This window comes from Paramisgurnus dabryanus, chromosome 2, assembly GCF_030506205.2.
Source record: "Paramisgurnus dabryanus chromosome 2, PD_genome_1.1, whole genome shotgun sequence".
Taxonomy (NCBI): Eukaryota; Metazoa; Chordata; class Actinopteri; order Cypriniformes; family Cobitidae; genus Paramisgurnus; species Paramisgurnus dabryanus.
Genome location: NC_133338.1, coordinates 21909214 through 21932750, shown reverse-complemented (window position 1 = coordinate 21932750; position 23537 = coordinate 21909214). Strand labels below are relative to the sequence as shown.

Genomic DNA, 23537 nt, shown 5'->3' with positions numbered 1-23537 from the left:
AATTTACATTGGTCTGCCCTGAATATAAATTGCTCACTTTGAAATTGTGATGTCACTGAGTGAGACGTAATGCATCAGACATTATTTAGCACAATATAATTTATGTGGCATTTATAATATAAAACATTCTAGCACGTAACTTCCTCAAACAAAAATTTTTTCTCGCAAAAATGCCCCCTTGATGAATAGATAGATAAACCTTATTGATCCCTGAGGGTACATTGATAAATTTAGGAGCTTTGAACTCTGCAAATACACTCTTGTCTAAGCAGTGACCAGTAAGTTTACCTGCATGAAAAACCTTACTGTATCTTCACAGATTATTCATTATTCTGTGATGACAACATTAAAAGCAGATTATTGAATAGAGTTCTGTTCTGTTGTAATTTGTAATGTTACAGAGTTTTTTTTTTTTTTTTTGCAAAACTTTGTATGTATTATAATTAAAACTAATGAAAAGCCTTATAAGATTTCTGCCTTAATTGAGATTAATCAGTGCTCCAAATAGCAGATAAAACAACTTTAAAAGATATAAAATCTTGGTATGCAAAAAAAATATTATAGGCTGTTATTATTTCATTATTAATGATTCACTTGCTCATAGCCTTAATTAGGAGTGATAAAAGTAAATCATTTTGACCTACTGTTTGCACTGAATGGGCTTGTGGGGGTACACAAGTTAAAGAGGCCATGGCATGAAAATCTGACTTTATCCATGTTTAAGTGCTATAAGTGCTTCTATCAACCTAGAAAATGTGAAAAAGATCAACCCAGTAACTCACATTCTCTGCAAGCAAGTGAAAAATTAGGTCATTGAAATGTGTCTCTCCTTATGATGTCATAAGGAGATCTTATTATAATAATGCTGCGCCTTAATCTGCACTATCCAACCACAGCATTGCAATTTAGTGCAGAGAGAAAGAGAGAGAGAATAAAAAATTAACAGCAAAATTACGATCAGTGTTTATATTTCATCAGCTCATTTGCATTTTAAAGGAGACACCCACAAAGCCACAATTTTGCTCACACCTACAAAGTGTCAACTTTAACATGCTATAATAAATTATCTATATGGCATTTTGAGCTACAATTTCACATGTGTACTCTGGGGACACCAAAGATTTGTTTTACATCTTAAAAAAGACTTGTGACATGGCCCCTTTAATGAAAATCTACAAATATGGGTGGAGTTAATAGGAGAAATGTCACAGGAATGAGGTAATCAGCTGCTTATTTTATCCACGTGCTGTAATTGACAGTAGTAGATGAAGATGCTCCATGACTTTTGTTTTATACTCCAGCAAATTGCAGTTGCAGAATACTTTCTATTCAGGGTTTTTGATTTGGGGTAGGTTTATTTTTGGTGAGGTCAGTGCTCCTGGAGCATCTTGTGTGAAAGGTTATCAACTTTTTGGTCAGTCAGTTGGCAGTAACCACCATATTTTAGTTTTCAAGTGCCAATGTTCTTGGCCAAGTATCTAACTGTTAAATGTAAAGGCTTGGACAGGAACCAATTCTTATGAATATAAATAGATTTACATATATTTTTAAAGAGAAACCAAGGAATATGTACATGTCTTCCTTTTTTCTCTCTCTTTATTGGCACCCCTTATTTAGGAAGCATCCCAAATGGAAAAAAGCGGCTAAAAGATAATTTGTATAAACCACTCTGAGAGGAAGCTAAACTAACCCATTTTAGGACACTATTTACTTTTGTGGACGACTTTGGAGAAAACAGATAGCCTATTAGGCTATGTGAGTAACAATGAGACACCAAAACCTTTCCAAAACAGGAAGTTTATCAGATAGCTATCACTGTTATATTTACTGTTTATATTTTATTTTCAAAGTCATGGATTGAAAAAAATAAATATTACGGAACCGATGAGTGCTGACAATACCTTAAAAAGCTTCGGTTGCAATTAATGGGCAATAGACGGAGCCATGGTCAAAACGGAGAGGATCCTGTAAGGAACTGGATTCTGAGATGCAGATACCCAGTGAGTAAATTAAATCACCTCGGGCTTTTTCACGTGGGCTTCAACATTTCGTGTCTGTCTAACTGCTGAAAGGTCTTTTCTCCACCTCTGACGCAGCGCGCGTTCCACCGGTTTCGCCTAAAACCGCGATATCGCCTTCGTGGAGTCATAGTAGATTTACATTCATAGAAAGCTTGCCAATAGGGTGATGCAAAGCCTGGCGGGTCGACGTACGTGCCTCTTCTGTCAGTGCATTTGCTCGTGCGTTAGTGAGTCTCATTGACTGTACTTGGAAGCGGCGCGCAGGGTGGGATGCGTTTGTGTTCCCGTCTATCGATGTCTTTTGCACGACCATTTGAGCTGTCTCTGCACCATATTTGTCATTTTTAATCATGTGTTTGAAAAATGCCAAGCTGCTTTGCGAATGTTTCACAGTTCAGGTAAGTTTTTGTCAGAATTACATCTTTTTCCAAGTTTATAACATTTGAATTGTTAGTACTTATCAACACCATACAGTTCTTGCAAGTGCTACAAACGGATTTTGCGTGCATGCGTATTTGTTTTAAATAGCTTTTCGGCGTTTTAAAGTTACTTGGGTTAAGTTTAGTCCTGCTTTAACTATTGAATGGAATTTGAATTGCTCAGCTATTGTGCCGTTTATGGCTTCATTTAGCTACGGGTAATATTATTTTAACTTTTACAGAGTTAGAATGAGACGCGCGAATGTCTTGTGGTGAAGAAGCAATAGTCTATGTTTAAAAAAAGCTGTGACATAATTTAATCTTGTTAAATGAGAAAAAGAAATTAAGTTAAAAACTGTGATTACCCCTCACTGAGATCTTTAACTGATGGGTTGCAGGTGTTTTATTGGAAACATTGTTAAGAAATTTCCCATTGATGACCTGGCGCCTTTGCATGAGCTTTACATGACCATGAGAGCTGACTCAATGTAAAAACTGCTGCATCATGAAAACTTTACAATAGACCTGCAAATTCTCTTCTGAAAGTATGACAGTGACTTTGCAATTATTCAATCTATAAATAGCTTCTCATATTGTTCCTTGTGAAGAAGAAATGACTTGACTAATAAATGATTTTATTGCAACATGCTGGGCTGTATTGAAAGTGATATCACTGATCAAGTTTAAGGTATTGTCTAATGACGTATGTTGTGTTTTGCTGTAACTTCCATTGAGTTTAATAATCCATCTTGCATGTTACCTGCAGTGGAGTTTTGTTCACAACGGTCAAGGTGTTGAAATGTTTGTTGATTAAATCCAAGGGTAAAGCTTGCTATTGTGTTAGTGCTCTTATTTGCGAGCAGAAAATAGACTCTAGTTGTTGGCATTTAGCTTTGGCACTTTCCCTGTTACCTTTTACATTGGCTAAGATCCTAACTTCAAGTCCTTAAACTTCAAACCCAGCACGTGGTTAACTATGCCCTCTGCTGAAGGGCTATTCGTGAGGGTCTCTCCCCCTCTTCCTGTTCCTATCACTTTCCCATTCAGTGACAGTGTCAAGTGTATGTGTTTGCACAGGGATATAAAGAGTTAGCACATTCTTCATCAAGTGCCCTTAAAGTGGGTTCCTGTAGTTAACCCATTATTGTATCCAACATTCACTACCTTTCAAAAGTTTAGAAACGCTAATTCTTTATTAATTTATATTTAAGCACATTTTAGAATAATAGTAAACTAATCAAAATTGTAAGTCTCCAAAAAAAAGACCAGACCACTGTGAGTCAGGTATTTCAAAAATGTATGCATATATTCATGGTGGCCTCTGAATGACCTTATTAGTAACTGGGTAAATGAATGAGTCAGGAACTCCCCAGGTTAAAAAAGCACCATGTATCCATACATTTAAGTGTGGAAGGCCATTCTGGCTTATAACTGTCAGCTTTTAATGAAATCATATGACTTTGTAATGCTGGAGGCTTGGTCACACAAAGTATAGGTCTAGTTCCAGGAAAAGCTGCTAGGGATTTGCTGATTAGATGGCGGACGTGCATTCTGTAGCATTCAGGCATGGTCTGTGGCTCTGCTACACTTCTTAGTTTTTGGATAGGTCACAGTGTCATCTGAACTTCTGCTGCCTTCGTGACAAGGCACCATTCTCTGCCAAGATAAGTAAAGCTGTGCAGTGATTTGTCAAACTAAGCCTTGTCTCAGAGTCTGCATTTTTACCCAACCTGTAATGCCTCATGATGCTCAGAAGTACCTCAGGACGAGATGACTTGGCATCTCCAGAGGGTGCATTTTGCTTTGATTCGAGTCCTACTGCGTCATAGCTTTCGAATACTGAAAGAGTACATTCAAAATTGAATGCAATAGAGACATAGAGCCCCATGCCTTAAGCACAGCAGTATAAGAAGTATCATTAGAAGTTTATTGAATTAAGGCTCCTATTGTAGATTACATTGTTGCCACTACAAAGAGACAACTGACTGTCATTATTTGTCTACAAACTCAGCTTACTTCTAGATATTTTGGACAATTATAGAAGGCTATTTGACACACAAGACAATATTTACATAAAAATGAATATAGTAGTAAGAGCATAGTAAACAGACAGGTATTACACATCTCATGATTCTGGTAATATGAGTGCATCTCTCCAACTTCTGTTTATTTGTTTGTATCAGGACTCTTTGCCTTACTGCTGATGGTGCTGGAGTGGACCTGTCCAGGCCTGTCCTCCCCATTACGCCCCATCTGTGACCTGCGCGTCCTCGACCATTTCATCAAGGAGGCCTGGGATGCAGAGGCTGCCATGGTAAGACAAGTACACAATGGATGTAGGCTGTGACCTTTATGACTTTCTTTAGTTAAACACATAATAATAGTTTATTATTAAAATGCCATTGTGTTATGTTCTTATATGTGAGACACAATGATAAAGCTCCAAAACCACATACATACATCATTTAAGTAATCCAAATGACTCCGGTGGGTTGTATGCGTTATTTTGAGCATATTTAGTAATTGATACATTAGCTAATAGCATATCCAGAGATATTGAATTATGTTTGTGCTTTTTGTAGATTTGACCCCCATATAGGATAAAAGTACAGCATTTTAATATAAAATTATTCATTTGTGTGTTTATTTGAAGGGATTAGGGTCTTAAACACATAAAATTTCATGATTAATATATGAGAGAAGTTTCATTTTCTTGTGAACGGCAGTATTGTACATTTTCAGAGAATCCTCACATTGTGCTTGTTCTCTTTTTATCGCAGAAAACTTGCTCTGATTGCAGCATTGTAACAAATCTCACTGTTCCTCTGACGAGTGTTGATTTTCAAGTGTGGGAAGCGATGAATGTAAGTAGTTGTTTTTTTTGTATGCCCCGTTGTGAGAATCATATATAGATTTTATTGCAAATGTTGCCCTAATAGATTTAAAATGTTTATTAAAGCTGCATGCAGTCTCTCCTCCCTCCTCTCCTCCCTATTATCTCTGTATAAAGCATAAAATTTAAGGCTACTTTACTTACTTATCTTTACATGCATTAAAGTCAAACGGCGTGACGTTGACACTAACCATGAAAACTTACCAGACAGCTCAAGTTTACAAAATCTGTAATAAGGGCTGGGCTGATACAATTTTTTCATGTCTGGTACTGATGTCGATACCACAACCTTGAGTATCTGTAGATACTTTCTATCGCCATTTTAATCAATTGAGCTGCAAATAACACATTTGTTAGCTGTACAAAAAGCTTTGAGCTACAGAACTCAAACGTTTAACTGTGCAACAAATGAACAAATTCAGGACTCAATGAAACATTGTGCAATACTGCTGCTGCATTTTTATTTAAATGTTTCAAACAGACTAGTAGCAAAATTTTTAGTTAGTCAGCACAAAAATTCAAAATGAAATTTAAGGTGTAACTTTGGACAATTTAAAGTGCAACTTTGTGCAAATTCATGTTGCTCAGCAAGTTTCGCTTTACCATAAGTTGCCAAGGTCTGTGTTGGTATTGGATCGGATTGTACTCTCAGACTTCTACAATATACGATACAGCCATTTTTGCGAATATCAGACTAATATCGATTCTGAATATAGTATCGGGCCACCCCTATTGGTAATATAAGCTTACTATTACTTTTAAATTAAGGTAAGGAGGCAGTTCAACACTCCTTTAAAATACTTGCTTAGTAACTGATTTTGTTTCTTCATTTCTAAGCCAAAAAGTTATGGATTCCAGCTTTAATGCCACAATTCAATTTAGCAGAAATTCAATTTATATACAATACATTAACGCAACAGTATGTACTCAAAAACATCCATTTGCACAAGAGTTCTCATTCAGTTTGATTTTGTTTCATTTAACTGTTATCCAAAAATGAAAAGGAAGTTGCCATCTTTGTCTTTACGCTGTCTTGCAAGTATATAGACAAGTAGGGATAAAGAAACTAATAAATCTAATCACAGATGAAACCAAATTTGATGACCAAATACATTTTACCGTAATCACAATATTAACAATACATCATGAGAAAAATCATACCAAATATGTGATAAATATTCAATATATTGCCCTAGGATACTAATCCCATAGCATGAAAATCTGACCTTTTCCATGTTTAAGTGATATTGTTGTGTCCCCACTGCTTCTTTCAAGAAAACATGAAAAAGATCAACCCAGTAACTTAGTTTTGGTAAACTATTCTCTGCAAGCACGTGAAAAATTATGTAATTGAAATTTGGCTTCCCTTATGATGTCATAAGGGGATCTTATAATAATAATACCGCCCCTTAATCTGCACTATCCAACCAGGGCACCACCATTTAGTGCAGAGAGAGAGAGAGAGAGAGAGAGATAGAGAGAGAGAGAGAGAGAGAGAGAGAGAGAGAGAGAGAGAGAGAGAGAGGATAATTGACAAAACAATTCAGTTTCAATTTCAACAAAACATCATTATTGTGATCAGTGTTTGCATTATCAGCTCTTTCGCATTTAAAAGGACACACTCAAAACTGATTTTTTTGCTTGCACCTACAAAGTAGCAATTTTAACATGTTATAATAATTTATCTATATGGTCTTTTGAGCTAAAACTTTACATGTGTACTCTGGAGACACCAATTTATTTTAACATCTATAAAATGTCTTGTCACATGGCACCTTTAAAAAGAGATCATTTCCAAACCTGTGTAAATTTCTTTGTTCTGCTGAACACAAAGGATATTTTAGACAATGTTTGTAAAAAAACGGTTTTGGAGCATCACTGGTACTTCGCTTTATGTTTGATTACAAAATCTTCCTTTGTGCTTAGCAGAACAAAGAAATGTATACATATTTGGAAAACTTAAGTGTGAGTAAATGATGACAAAAGTTTAATTTCTGGGTGAACTATCCCTTTAATAGATGCTGTTAGGATGCCATTAACATTCAGCTTTGTTTGCTTTATGTTTTCAAGTGGATTTTATGAATGTCTGTCGCTTCAGATCCAGGAGCAAGCTCAGGAGGTCCAGTCAGGCCTGCAGGTGCTAAACGAAGCCATCAGCTCACTACAGGCATATAATCAAACGGACGTACTACACACCTACATAGATTCCAGTGTTAGAAATATTGCCAGCATCAGACAGGTGCTGCGAAGTCTCAGCATACCGGTGAGTCATCCGTAAAGCAAACAAACTGATTTATAGTCTCTGTTGTGGGATGCAATTTAGGAAATAGCATTTTTCATTTACACTAAACTACATTTAAGCACTACAACAATGTCGTTTTTCAAATGGATCACATTTCAATGTGTTTTGCAGATGATTTAAGTGCCTTTCAATACCTTACATGCCTGACTTTGGCAGTGCAAACTCAAGCCATAGGAACTGGAAAAAATGCATGTTATATGGGTGTCATACAAATAATGTGCAGTGTGCTGTGTTGTACACTTATGACAGCTTGAGAAATAGTGCATGCCCCTTCACCCTGTGGTTGAGTCATAGTGTACACAATCAGTGGCTGTTTGACTTGGGTAAATAGATATAATGGTCACTAATGATTTGTACTTTTCGTTTTGGTTAAGCTTACCCCTTCTCTCTGTTCTACAGGAATATGTTCCTTCAACCAATAATGAAGAGGGTCAGGAGACACAAAAAGTCTCCTCGGTTTCAGAGCTGTTTCGGGTCCACATCAACTTTCTGCGGGGAAAGGTGCGCCATCTGCTTGCCAATGCACCTGTCTGTCATCAGGCTGTCAGCTGATAAAACTTAAGGGAAAGGGCCAAATTAGTTGGAGCTCCTTATATGGACATGGACTATTACAGAGATTAACTTCTTTGGATATATTACCAAAGTTTGGAGAAACGATCGGAAGTTGTAGCACTTTTTGAAAGAGATATACTCGTAAGGGAAAAGAGACAAACCTCTGTATAGGCTACCCCTCACACACCACATCCCCCAGAGTGCCTTAACTGCGTGGCATGATTAAGGCGGTCTACTCTACGTGTGTTGAGCATTCGCAAACCCATGCACCTGCATTGACTGACAAAATCAACCAGAAACCAAACAACTGCCAAATATCACTCCTCTTTCCCCATACAAAAGATGTTGCCCAGCAATAAGGAGATTCATCCCAGACTCTTAAAGTTTTTTTGTGTTGCTAATGAAATTGTCATTATTTATATAGATGATGTATTTCTTAGAGCTGGAATCACTGGCTTTGCAAGTTCTTCTTTGAAGATGTTTATGTGAAGATGTCTTTTTCTACTTCTGCCTCAAGCACCTCCAAACAATGAACTGTTCATAAAGACTATTTATCGTTTTAATTATGCACTGTGGATTTTATATTAATTTCACTTTGTTAAAGTGTATATGTGTGTGTGTGTGTGTGTTTAAGAATGCTGCAGGGACTGTATAAATGGTCATGGGAGGAAGGTTGTAAAATGGGGATTTGTTACGGGTCATTTTGGGTGAAAAGGAGGAAGGACTGGATTGCTGCTTTTGTTGGGAATCGGAAAAATATCGTGAGAGGCTGATGAGGCTCTGCGTTAGTTATCACTGCTCACGTCTGAATTACGTTGAGGAGCACAGTCTTGTGCAGATAACGCCACCGCCAGGAACAATATTGATTAGTGTGTGACGAACATCCTGCCTCACTTCCACTGGACTCACGAAGCTATTTGCTTTCATGGGACATAATTTGTTTGTCATTTCTGTTTGTTTAACTTGTTTGTGTTTGTATTTTTGCAAAATACCCTGTTTTTTTACATCTGTCAGTCACTGCCTGGATGCAACAAAGCTGTTTTTTCCTGTTATTTTGCTGTTGTGCGGTTCTTCCGTCACAATGTAATTTGCTGTTCAACTACAAAGTGTTTTCGTAGCTAAGAACTAATTTTAAAATCAGTGAGAAAGGAAGTTCGTCTTTCTGTCTTATAAAGCATCTCCTTGACTGCTCACCATTCTGTAAATACACGATTCAATGAAATAACTACTTGTAGGAATGGTAGAGAGAATGTAAGGCATACATTATGCCAAAGCTGTAAATGGATTAAAAAGCTGCAGTTTTGCCATATATTGTGTCCCTCTTCTGAATGAATGGTTTTAGTCACCACAAAATCTCCCCTCTGTACATCCTGGTTAAAATTATAAATGCTTATACCACAGGGCTATTGAATGCTTTATTCTGATTGGTTGAGAAATGTTCCACATGGTAAGCATTATTTTTCGATAAACACACACCTGACCATTCAAACGTCTTAAAGGGGAAATCTCAAGTTTTCCATGTTTAAGTGGAGGTTTCCCAGACAGGGATTAGACTAGTCCTAGACTAAAAATAAATGTAAGAGCTGTCCGAACTGAAAACAACTTGCACTGACATATCTTAAAACACATCAGTGCCCTTAGTTTTGCCTCAAAATGCACACAAGTAATGTTTTGTGTAAGGTATGTTTGTTCCAGTTATATTTCCTATTTAAACTAGGGTCTAGTCCTGGCATAAGATAATCCCTGTCCGGGAAACCGCCCCTAAGTGTTATAATTGGGTCCCCAGTGCTTCTATCAACCTAGAAAATGTGAATAAGATCAACCCAGTAACTTAGTTTTGGTAAACTATTCTTTGGTAAACTCATCCTTGTGTTGTCAAAAGGGTATAATACCATACCACCCCTTAATATGCACCATCCAACCATGGCACTGCTATTTAGTGCAGAGATCATCTTATTTGCATTTAAAAGGACAAACTCAAAACAGCACATTTTTGTTCACACCTACAAAGTGGCGATTTTAACATGTTATAATAAATTATCTATATGGTATATTCTGAGCTAGAACTTCACATGTGTACTCTAAGGGAAAGCAAAGATTTACCTGGTATCTTGAACAAGTCTTGTGAAATATCCCCTTTAAAATAACAAACAGTATAATCAATGTGGTAACTGTGGTATAAGCGGGAATAATTGACTCCGGTCCTTTAAATTAATTGTAAATAATTTTTGAATAAATCAACGGCCCGTTGTAAATAATTTCTTACTATAAGCACCTTTAATGAAATCCTTCACCCTGTGTGTCATCATACTTATAAAGATAAATTCTAATACATATCTATTTTTTAACTCAAAAGCTGATGAGGCAGGAAAAATCAAACGCATTACTGCTTACACCAAAATGAAACTCTTCAGATATATGACATATGCTCTTATTCTTTGGTCACCTTTGTCATTTTTTACATTTTTATTAAGTCACAATTTAACATCAAGCTTATAATTATCATTAAATAGTTTCAACACAAACAAACTATATAGAGAATGTAATTGGTCTATACTGACAGTCTATACTGACAGAAAAATTTGCATATAGGCCTATTTCCTGAAAGTCTGTTCCTCAGCCAGAACAAGCCAACGGATAAAAAGTGCTGCCAACTCCCCGTAACAAACCTGATCTGACAAGAATATCTGCCTTTATAATGATGATAAATAAAGCAAATGGTTTGATACTTTCATGCCGACTGTTGAGATCCTAAAACAGTGCTTGTTGTCCTGTTTAATATGTGACCATCATCTGAGGAAGATATTTACTAATCCTGCTGAATACTGCACAAAAACCGCTCCAATTGGTTATGGTAATACATACAGTTAAATATTACATTTTACATTACTTAATTACATAAAGATTAATACAATGTTATTAAATTATGATGCACACCAGTTATATCATGCGTACTTTGCAGGCCGCTGTGTGTTTTTAATACGCATTTGGCAGATATTTGAACTAGCTTGAGATGTTAGTGAACAGAGATTTATGAACACATAGCCTACAAATGATTGTTTATATTCTGTATAAGTCATTACATATGAAGTAAAAAAAAAAAGAAAAACACCTGTTTGCTCTGCAGTGATAGCTGCCCAGTGCATACTTATTGTAGGTCGCTTTAGATAAAAGCATCTGCCTAATTATTAAATGTAAATCATGACAAATGTTTTGTGTTAACTATCCCTTTAAAAAAGAACACTTGTTAAAATCCAGGACAACTTCAAGATTTTCCAGTACAATTTCTGTTTTCTTTCATTTTCCATGTGTTTTTCAGCACTGGAAAAAATTACTCAATTTCAAGGAATTTCAGGTTTTCCAGGACACGTGGGAACCATGCTGAAGATATTTAAAGGGGTAGTTCATCCTAAAAAGTACTGATGAATTTCTGTCATAGGAACAAAGCGGAAGTCAATGGGTAGTGGAAACTATTTGCTTGCCATCACATATCAAAATATCTTATTTTGTGTGCAACAGAGTAAAGATACTCGTACAAGTTTAGAACAACACAAGGTTGAATAAATGATGACAAAATTTTCATTTTTGGGTGAACTATCCCTTTAAATGCCTTCAGTACTTTTTACTAGATTACTTTTTGTCATCTATCTTTCTGTTTTTGCATAAATATTGGGGATAACGGTTCAAGAAAATATTTTTAAGTGATCCAAGAGACACATTGTTTGTTAAATATACTGAGTCTATCAGCAAAAATGTTTTGGTTGTTTTAACTTAACCATGCCAGTTCTCACTATCCAAAACAATTTTGCTAAATAATATCTAAATAAATTGTTACAACACAAGATCTATGGTTTTCTTTTTACTTTCCACTTAAATAATCGTACATTTTACATGGATGATGAATTAACAAGCATTTGCATTTTATAAACAAAAAAGACCACATGTATTTTTCTGTAATACGTAAAGGCATAACATTAAACAGCACCGATTCACAACATCGAGATTAAATAATGTTCATGAAGTCGTTGGTTCACTTTAAATGAAAAAGATCCTAGCTTTACGCACTTGGATAAAACACTTTGATGTGGATGGCCGAATTATTGCGGGTGCGTGTGAGCGGCTCTCCCGCCTCATCCGGATCTTCAGGCTCCAGATCGTCGATGAGCTCAACGGTGGAGGTGTTGGCCGCCAGCTGCAGCGCACCCTGGCTGGACGTCTGAAGCTGCAGGGCGATGTTAATGGCCCGGTTGATCGCCAGTCCCAGCCCGTGTATACAGATTTCCCTGTGAGTGTCCAGAAGTTTCTGACACCTCGCCAGCTGGGCTTTGAAGTCCGTTTTCATATTGACATAGACGTCGTTCCGTCGTTTGGGCAGTTTGCGGGGCAGGCGCTTGCGGAGGGTGTACTCCATCGGGTCCATCTCCAGAGAAGAGCCCTCGGGGGTGGGCATCGCGATCGGATTGTGGGGTACAGATGCGGACACCGGACTTCGTGGCTCGGCCATGTCAACAGATTATTAATGCTGGGGAAACAGTACGAACAGAACCAAACACCCAGGTTAATCAAGGTTTAATCTGGTTAATAATAAAGCTCTCACTGTGATCATGATGCACAGCCGACACATAAAACGATATTTTAAATTGACCTAGGTTTCTGATAAAAACAAACATTACATTAAACATTATTTATATCTGAGAATACGGCTGTTTTTATAAATATAATTTTATGACAACTGTGAGATAACTCCAATATTGTTGTTCAAATATTTATATCGTTGTTTTAAGATTTGTACCTTGCGATTGTCTCCAAATTGTACGATTTAAATAACAAACTGTCAGCGTGTTAGCGTTGCGCCTGTTTTTGTTTCCCGGAAATGATTTCACCAACACCGGAACGACTTCCACTGTTAGATTTACCTTCAAAGTTTTATACTTAACATTTTGCGCATTGTACATAAATTAAAAAATATATGTTTATGTATTAGCATATAAAACAAACATTTATGTTAGACATTCTTTATCGGCATCATTGTAAAGCTAAAAATGTGGCGTCATTGTTTTGCGGAAGGAGTCTTTTATTTTGAAATAGCACTTGCTTTGGCGGTGTGTTTACGAACCGCAGCGGTTATTTACTCTGCATAAAATATCATTAATGAAAACTCGTTACTTGTAGCTTTTTCTGGTTGAAGTTTATGTGGCTAAAATTAAGCGATGTCTGATACGTGGAGTCACATCCAGGCGCACAAAAAGCAGCTGGACTCTTTGCGAGAGAGGCTGCAGAGGAGAAGAAAAGACACCAATCAACTGGGCATTGGTATGTTGTTGTGCTAAATACAGTATCTATATATAAGATCTGCAACTGTGTTTTAAATGATATATTAATTACTTGCTAAATAAATCGAATTACTTCGGAAATTAATGGAAGAATAACATTTGCAAAATGTTTTAACGTATCGTTTAGCTACGTGTTTGATAATACATTTAAATCGTACTAAACACTAACGTTAACACTTTGAAGAATTTTGAACGAGTCGCAAAAGTTTGAAGAAACTAAGTTTCAACCACTAGTTCTGTAATACTGTACAGATTAATAAACTACAAATGTATAATGTAAGCTACTGTGCAAATGTACAATTTCCAGCATTAAACTCCTTTCCTGTCTTTCTAAAAGAAATTGGAGGTGCTGAGGGAGCGTCCGCAAGGAGTGATAGCCCCGGACCAGCCGTCCAGAGTCAACCACAGGTGGAAGTTGAACAGCCTCCAGATCCGGAACTAGAGAGAAGGCTGCTGGGATACCTGTCCGAATTGAGCCTTTCTCTGCCCATTGATTCCCTCGCAATTACTAACCAGCTAAACACTGTAAGAAAGCAGTCCACAAATTAATATGAACGTGTTTTTTCAATTTATTATGTATTATGTTCCAGAAACACTCACAATGTCGTCTTTGTTTTTTTTTCTCAGTCCGATTCTCCAGTTTCCCACCCCAGCATCCAGAGTCTCCTACTCAAGTTTTCTGCTCAAGAGCTCATTGAGGTTCGCCAGCCATCCATCACTGCTCCCTCATCCTCATCCTTCACCCTCGTAACTTCTGTCGATCACACCAAACTATGGGCTATGATTGGAAGTACAGCACAGCCACAGAGAACCGGCATCAAAAGAAAAGGAGATGACATCATTCATCAAAAAAGACCCCGGGGTTCGTCTCCTTTGCTCCAAGCCCCGTCTTCCCCACCCAAGAAATCTTCTATCTCGCTGGCTCCAGCTTCAAACTCGCAGCATACTGCGTCATCTGGAGGAGGAGGGGGTGGGTCTGAGAAAAAGGGGCGGAACAGTAAGGGACCAGCATCTCACCTGGACATGGAGATTGAGAGTCTGCTGAGTCAGCAGTCCACTAAGGAACAGCAGAGTAAAAAGGTGCAGTAATGAAGCGGCTAGTCAACAGAACCTTTCCCAGATTTCATGCGTGATGTGTATTTATATGTACGTGGGGTTTTGTTTGTCAGGTGAGCCAAGAGATCTTGGAGCTTTTGAACACGAGTTCAGCAAAGGAGCAGTCCATTGTGGAGAAGTTTCGCTCACGAGGCAGAGCTCAAGTGCAGGAGTTCTGTGATTATGGGACTAAAGAAGAGTGTGTGCAGTCGGGGGACACGCCTCAACCCTGCACAAAGCTGCACTTCAGGTCAGCACACACTCACACATTGGGATGGATTAGTATAGTCAGATTGACTAGTCATCCAACAACCAATTGTTTAAAAAAGAGTCTATTTTTAGGTCGAATGCACAGCTTTGCAAAGCATAGTTTATTTGACGCGTACATGTACACAGACGTTTGACGCATGCGCTTTTTGACAAAATATAATGAATCACCTGGGCTACATACTACATTCTCCTATATGCGCATGCACAACCTACCTGGGGAAAAAAAATCTGTGGACCCTCGTGAATGTGTAAAAATGGGACTATACTTCTAGCTTAAAGAGCAACTATGGTCCGATTTTACATTTTCTTTGGTGTGTAGGTGTGTATTAGTATACGTTAACAATATGCAAACGATACTAACCCCAAAGTAAACAATGACGCAAGTTATCGTCTCCAACGTAAATTTCTTTTCTTGGACTACAACAAACACACGGATTGTAAGCAACAGTTTACTTCCTGGGATTGGTGATGTAGACAAGACCAACATTATCATAATTCCTCCCGCTAATTTACACCCTGTAAATTAACTCCTGTTAGCATTGCATTGTGAGCGAATCTTTCAAACATGGTAAGGAGCGTCACATTTCTGGCTGACGTCAGAGGTATTCAGGCCAATCACAACGTACAGATTAGCTGGAAAATCACATTTCAAATCAATGATATTTGTACAAAATCAGTGCGTTTGAGGAAAGCAGTATATCTGGAGCCACAATAATATATGGTATGTGGAAAATAATGTGTTTTTTTAACCATAAGCCAGACGAACACATTGTATTATACCAAATACACAAAATAACGTTGTTTTTAGCAGTGAAATAATTTAGGGGTGTCAACAATAATCGATCCGGCAATGCATCGCAATGCGGGCATGCACGATTCAGCATCGACGCAGCAAAGTGCCATAATCGATTATGACGCAGCAAAGTGCCATAATCGATTATGTCACTGTTTATTTTCTGGCCTCGAGTGGACAATAAAGTTGTGAAGTTTCAATTACTTCTGGGGGCATAACAACAACAATCAAAACGGCTGAGGCGGAGAGATGACCGTGATAGACGCGTAAATAAAAACGCACCCTTTTCCATGGAAAGTAGACATATGGGCACATTTCGGATTCTATGAAGTTAATGGGAAACTAGACAAGACTTACCCTGTGTGTAAATTCTCATCTTAGGTATATAATTGTCATTGTCTTAAAGCTGCTAAGCTTCCGTTTTTGTTGAGAATAGTTGCACTTGACTTTACTACTTGACTGATTAAAAATTTGCCTTGTTGTGTACAGTACAATTCTGATGCATCGCAATGCATCGTAGATCGAATTGAATTGAATCGTTACCTGGTGAATCATAATTTAATTGAATTGTGAGGGCAGTGCCAATGCACACCCCTATGAAATATGTTCACTTTAACAGTCAAAAATAAATAAGCACAGTAAAACCCTCTTTGTTAACTTTCTGTCAGGCTTAATATCACACACAGTAATCAGTTCACACTGTTACGGGCTGTACGCTCCAAACGCGAATTCAACGATTTGCGCCAGTAAATTACATACAAGTCAATGCAAAGATGCAAACTCGTGTGGGGCAATGCAAATTATCCAGATTGGGTAGCACAATTGCCGTAAAAACATGCGTTATTCGCCTCGCATGACATGAAGTAAAATGAGCATGACCCAAAGTTAAATTCTGCAAGTAATATAGAGCATGCAACGCAATGCTTTGTGTTTGGTGTGTATGCAGCATTATGCATAACCACAGGTCTCAAACAGACAAAATAGCCTCTGTATTTGTTAAAATATCTGTTAACTACTAATACAGATGTTTTGCACATAATCATAGGTATTACTGAATATTATAATATATGATTAAGGCATGTATCCAACATATTTAATTTAAAGAAGACTCTAAAACAAATTACAATTAATCTTATTAGTCTTATACCAGTTAATTTGTGACCGTTATAGGTACTGATATTTTTAAATGCTGTATGTGTGTGAATGTGTATATGTGGACATAAGCATACATGTGGTTATGTTATATGTATGGTAAACGTATGTATGTTATATTTGTACATATGTTTAAGCACTTTTGTGGGGCCCAGGAAGACTAGCAATCACATTGTGGAAGCTAATGGGGACCCAAATAAATAAATAAATAAATCTGAGCAAATAATTTTTTGTAATTAATGATTTGTTGATGAATGTGTGTAACTGTTTTTCGCAGGCGAATAATCAACAAACACACAGACGAAAGTCTTGGTGACTGCTCCTTTCTTAACACGTGTTTCCACATGGACACTTGTAAATATGTGCATTATGAGATTGACAGCCCTCCGGAGGCAGAGGGTGACATACTGGGGCCACAGGCCGGGGGCACTGAGCTTGGGCTTCACTCCACTGATGGAGACAGCAATGTGGGCAAGCTGTTTCCTTCACAGGTATCAAACAGATTGGCATTCTCAGTGCACATATAACATCAGACTTCAAGTATTTATAAAATCGTATTCGTTATGATTTCAAAAATTTAACCTTCCCAGCCGGGGCTTAAGTCTAGTCCAAGACTAAAATGCAAGTTTGAGGTGTCTTAAAGGTCACGTTCTTCCTGATCCCATTTTTCAAACTTTAGTAAGTGTGTAATGTTGCTGTTAGAGCATAAATTATACCTGCAAATTGATAAAGCTCAAAGTTCACTGCCAGGCCATATATAGGCCATATATTTTCTTTAACAGAATTCACCTTTCAAAGCCTACAGCGAACGGATAGTTTAGACTTCAGCCCGCTACTTTACAGTTTTTGACTAAACTCGGCCCACAGGAATACATCAGTCGCCAGCTTTGGCTCAAACGGCTAAGCTAAGCTAAGATGCTTTCGAATCACAACACACTAAACAAGCTACACAATTAGAACTCCATATGTATTTCTAAAGGAGGGACTTCATAGAACAAGAAAGACATCCGCCTGTTTTAGGACAGTAAAAACAGCACCATAGAGATAAGTAAATTGTATGAAAAATATCGCGTTTTTTACATGTGAAACATGAACACATGTTATATTGTGCACTGCAAACACAATCAAAGCTTCAAAAACACAGGAAGAACGGGAGCTTTAATTGAAAACAGCTTGCATTGTAATATCATAAAGTATAATAGTGCCATTGTTTTATCTTAGGATGCACCAGTAATGTTTTTGTAAGGTGTGTTTTTTAAAAACTTCTTAAAGGTCCTAATATAACTAAGGCCTAGTTTTAAATTAATCTAAACCCTGTCTGGATAACCGACCCATTATGATTTTTTTTTATAAATATATACATGTTTTTTTTTAAATTAAATATTGATATGCTTAAATAAATATAACCTTTTCTCCAACTCAGTGGATTTGCTGTGACATCCGTTATCTGGATGTGTCCATCTTGGGGAAGTTTGCGGTGGTGATGGCCGACCCACCGTGGGACATCCACATGGAGCTTCCATATGGAACGCTCACAGATGACGAGATGAGGAAACTCAACATTCCTATTCTGCAGGATGACGGTTTCCTCTTCCTCTGGGTGACAGGAAGGTAGGGGCTCCTGGGGGATCGCAGTACACAAAGATTATCTTTGTATGCTACAATCTCTGTGTAGTCAGACTTTTACTCCGTAATGGAATGTAGACTAAAATGCGTCATTTAAATGGTTCTTGAAAATGTATTAATTAGTAATCATAAATAAGTTATGTTTTATACATAGTACCTATATTATAAGCTTCATATGATAGTCTTATCTATAAATAAATGGTGTGAATATGTTGAAAGGAAACTATGTAATGGTAGCTTGGCGACAATCCAAGATCAGGTCAACCAGGTTCAACTTTTGTTTTTGCAGAGCTATGGAACTGGGCAGAGAGTGTCTAAGCTTATGGGGGTAAGCACTTATACGTTTAAGAAATGCAAAGTGAGATGAAATTGTTGAAATATTTGTACTAATTTCCTCTCGCTGAATCAGCTATGAACGAGTAGATGAGATCATCTGGGTGAAGACCAACCAGCTTCAGAGAATCATTCGCACTGGAAGGACAGGCCACTGGCTGAATCATGGCAAAGAGCATTGCTTGGTATGTTAGAAAGAAAAACTTTTAGGGGTGGTTTCCAGACAGAGCTTAAGTCTAGTCCAAGACTAAAATGTTTTTTCAGTGTCTTAACTGAAAACAGCTTGCACTTATATATCTTAAAATATGTCAGTGGCAATGTTTTGTCTTAAGATGCACACCAGTATTGTTTTTGTAAGGTATGTTTGTAAAGACTGTCCTAATATAGCTAAGGCCTAGTGTTGGCTTAATCTAGACCTTGTCTGTGAAAACGTCCCTTATAGTTTTTCATCCTCACTTGTCAGTTACAGAATTCTACAGTATATTCATGCATATTATTGACTGTAAAATCTGATATTAAATGGCGTTTTCAGTTTGTCACATCCAAAAAACATGTTACAGGGTTCCCACAGGTCCTTGAAATCTTTAAAAGTTTCTGAATCTGGGGTAAATAACATACATAGTTTTTGAAAATAATATACATGCATAGATACACGTCATTGAAAGTGCTTGAATCTATTTTATGCAATAAGTTTTCTGGAAAAAACATATTATTCCCTGTGTAGTGTAGGATAATATCATAAAATTTCTAGGGGCGGTTCCCCGAACAGTGATTAGACTAGTGCTAGACTAAAATAAATGTAAGAGCTCTCCAAACTGAAACCAACTTGCACTGACATATCTTAAAATACATCAGTGCCCTTTGTTTTGCCTCAAAAGCACACAAGTAATGTTTTTACAGTTTTTTTTTATTTATTTATTTAGTTAATTTAATATGGACATAGCAATAGACATTGGACGAACCAGATGCATTGTATGTAAGGGATAATGTAGAGGCAGCCGGTAGTTATCGGGAAATAAGCCCCGACAGTGTGATCAGGACCCGACGCGAAGCGGAGGGTCTTGTATCACACTGAAGGGGCTTATTTCCCGATAACTACCGGCTGCCTCTACATTATCCCGCTTATTACACGGCTACTTGTCATATAAGAAAAAAACTGGACATGAATATGAATTTGAAACATTTTATTGGCATATTTGTTGTAAATTAAAATTTTTTATCCTTCCGCGAAACTTTGCACAGATCATAAAATAATCGTAATACCTTATTAAGATCCTCTGCTTCATACTTGTCTGTCTCCATTTTTTTCTCTTTTAGCCAGTCTTTGAGAAGTTTTAATGCCCATTCTGTATTTTTTTGTGTGTTGGCTTCGTAGCTGTCATGCTCTATTTTGTCAAGTTCAGTCTCAGTAAGCTCTCTGTGTCTTGTCGTGGTTGTCCAGTGTTTGTCACAAGATGGCGCCAAACAAACAGTAATCTTTATTGGCGCGGAGCGATCTTTCTCGTAAAAGTAGTACCGGCTATGCGTTATTATTTTGGAGCGGTTATTATTCGAAAAGAACGAACCTGCAAATGTCTCAACTGACCAATCAGAATCAAGCATTCCAGAGAGCCGTGTAATAAAAAGTGTTATAGCACGTGTGCTAATTTTCAACACCTGTCCATAGGAGGCTTTTACAACTAAAAAACAAACTAAAACCACAGTATACTAAACAAACACAATTACACATGAGAACAACTTTGGCCCGTTTTAAGCCACTGTTTTAGCTCTCTGATAAAGATGTTAATATTGGTCTGCAGTTTAAATCCAGTGGGGAGAGAGTTCCATAGTGTAGCCCCTCTAAAGGAGAAGCTAGATTGTCCAAAAGATGTTCTTAGCTTCGGGAGCACACAATCCCCACTAGCTGAGGCTCTGGTGGAGGGTCTAAGAGAACCCTGACGCCTCTCCATGAGGCCCGAAAACAGTGGTGACACACAATTGTTCAAACATTTAAAAGTCAATTTCAAAACACTAAAATTTATAAAATTTTCAAAAGTAAAAAGCTTGTGTTTTTGTATGATATCACACTGATGCCATCTCATAGGTTTGGCATCAGTGTAAGGCATGTAAGGCATGTTTGTTAAAACTAGTTATATTTCCTAATTAAAATAAGACCTAGTCCTGGCTTAAGCTAATCCCTGTCGGGGAAACCACCCCCTACTCTTTTAAGCACACGTGCTAAACTGTTCGCTTTAAATGCTTATATCTTCTGTATGCGAATGTTGATTCATACCAAAATGCTTTTTTGCATAGTTGTGTTTACAAATGAAAGCGTCTCGGGTTACGTATGTAACTGTAGGCCCTGCATCTCCCTTGCCATACTTCCTGCATCCCTGTAACGCCGTCTTTGGGAATATTTCAGATAGTGATATACTTCCTGGCTCCCGCGTCACCCTGTCTTTGTCGTTAAGCCTCACCATTGGTTGAATTTGATATACACGTTCAGACACAATTACCCCTGGAGGCGTCCCCAAAGTGTCACGGCAGTGACACAGCGCAAGTTCATTCAAAGGGAACTGTAACAATGTATCTTAAAAGGTGACACGATGTAACCTTGCTTCACTTGAAATGTGTCCCCACATTTAGTCCTTGAATTTGAGGGTATTGGACCTGGAAAGTCCTTGAAAGATCCTTGAATTTGAAGTTGACTAAGGTGTGGGAACCCTGTTTAAAGTGGCATTATATTATACTATACTTATAGTTTCATTTCACTGTTTCATTGCAGTCTCATTTTTGTCACGTTATAAGTAAGGGATGATTTTAGGGGAGTGACAAGACGAGATTTTTACTTTTTTTTTTAAAAAAAATCCTCAATAATAAAATAAAAAAATGGGAAACTGAAATCACATTATTTTGATTTTTTTTTTTTTTTACCTATTCTAGGACTGTCCCTAACAATGATAATGAAGTAATTTGATATTGTTTTGTAATAATAATACACCCAGCAATAACCTTTTAAATTACATAATAATGACGATGCAATAAAAATTAGTTCAAATAAAGCATCAAAACAAGTTAACCCATTACAGTAATATAAAGCCTTTGTAATAAAAACAGCATTGTCTATTATAACAAATGCCTGCAGGGAGCGCTACACAGACGATTCACAGACGAACATTATTGGAAACCCAAACAAAAAAGCACAGGCAGTAAAAGACTGAATATAATGCATGCACATTTTCCTGAAAAAGGTTTAGCCAGAAACTTAACTTTATGCTGATATTAGGACAGTGGCCATTTCTCAAACAGAAAGCGGCATCATCCGGAGGTCGCATGTGCAGGCTGCATACTACATCAAGCCTGGTTTATTTCAGTTAACTGAGCATTACATTCACAAGTCATAAGAATATAAAAACAATTTACGATTAACTAAATATAACAGTAAACTTTATAATTCGCTATATTCGGTAATATATGTATGCCGTCTACAAAGCGACCTCCAAAGGATGCAGTCCTTTGTTTGAGAAACGGCCAGCATTTTACCTCCACAATAAATCTAGTGACATAATTAATTTCGCAATACATATTTTATCTCCTTAAATGAGATCTTGTCACACCCTTAGATGATGTACAGGCAGCCAGTTGTTATTGCAGAATAAATCCCGACAGGGTGATCAGGACCCCAATGCGAAACAAAACCTGAGGGGGATTATTTGCGATAACAGCCGTCTAGCTGTACATTATCCTGCTTAACCCACAGCTTGCCACGTGAGCTAATATATGAACACAAAATATTGATTTGAAGTATTTTATTTCTAAGAAATGCAAACCTTCCATGAGAAAAGCATTTAAGATGCTTTTAAGTTCAGATAAAACCAGACAAACATGCAGTTATTCATTTATAAGTAGCTATGTAAATTATGTACAGTCAGTCAGCTTTATAGCATTTCATTGAGGTATTTACTGGCTGACTGCCCTTACATATACTCTTTCTCTTTATTCTAGGTGGGAGTAAAGGGAAACCCTCAAGGGTTTAACAGAGGCCTTGATTGTGATGTCATAGTGGCAGAGGTTAGTCATAACCAATTATCACTGCGCTAAATATGTCGCTTGTGTTTGATTACTCTATACTAAATCTTAAATCAATTCACAATTATAGTGAATACATTTCTTAATCGATCTCATGTCATCTGTCACATGAAAGGTCCGCTCCACTAGTCATAAACCAGATGAAATCTATGGAATGATTGAACGTTTGTCACCGGGCACACGAAAGATTGAGTTGTTTGGCAGACCACACAATGTGCAGCCTAATTGGTGAGTCAATTTAAACTTTTCATTTATGTTTCCAATTCACTTGCAAAAAAAAGTGTTTTTTTCTCGCTTGTTATCTAACTCACTCCCATTTTTGCCTACAGGGTAACTCTTGGTAATCAGCTGGACGGTATTCACCTTCTGGATCCTGAAGTTGTTGCACGTTTTAAGAAGCGCTACCCCGATGGAGTCATCTCCAAACCTAAAAACATGTGATGACTGAACTGATATGAAGATGTACAGCTTATTGGTTGGGATGTGCCATGGGTCTCAAGATTCTCAATATGAGATATGTTTTCAAATGATACTGTACCACACTTTTGTACCACTTTACTTTTTTTAATAAAACAATGACCCATGTTTTAATGTGTCTACATAGATCAATTCTTTTAAAAAATACTTTTTTTTGTTGTTTTAAAGTTTTTTATTTGTTAGTTTTTACTGTTGACAGTTAA

The 23537-nt window shown here is 37.3% G+C and overlaps 3 protein-coding genes across 3 annotated transcripts; 2 read left to right on the top strand and 1 right to left on the bottom strand.

The window, feature by feature from the left end:
* Positions 1–1745: 1745 nt before the first annotated feature.
* Positions 1746–9484, top strand: epoa (erythropoietin a). The gene is given in 6 exon segments (XM_065269855.2): positions 1746–1974; positions 1977–2000; positions 4624–4754; positions 5221–5304; positions 7432–7596; positions 8035–9484. Coding segments are annotated over 6 exon segments (606 nt in total). The 5' UTR covers positions 1746–1925; the 3' UTR covers positions 8188–9484.
* A 2549-nt stretch (positions 9485–12033) lies between these two features.
* Positions 12034–13077, bottom strand: pop7 (POP7 homolog, ribonuclease P/MRP subunit). Its single transcript, XM_065269926.2, has 2 exons — positions 12980–13077; positions 12034–12709 (listed from the first exon to the last, which is right to left on the bottom strand). Exon 2 carries the CDS (start codon positions 12689–12691, stop codon positions 12245–12247), a length of 447 nt encoding a protein of 148 aa, XP_065125998.1. The 5' UTR covers positions 12692–12709; positions 12980–13077; the 3' UTR covers positions 12034–12244.
* Positions 13078–13261: 184 nt separating this feature from the next.
* Positions 13262–23448, top strand: mettl3 (methyltransferase like 3). Its single transcript, XM_065269924.2, has 11 exons — positions 13262–13500; positions 13858–14045; positions 14148–14600; positions 14690–14865; positions 17108–17321; positions 18254–18441; positions 18746–18784; positions 18866–18974; positions 22774–22839; positions 22973–23085; positions 23187–23448. Exons 1-11 carry the CDS (start codon positions 13398–13400, stop codon positions 23296–23298), a joined length of 1761 nt encoding a protein of 586 aa, XP_065125996.2. The 5' UTR covers positions 13262–13397; the 3' UTR covers positions 23299–23448.
* Positions 23449–23537: the final 89 nt, after the last annotated feature.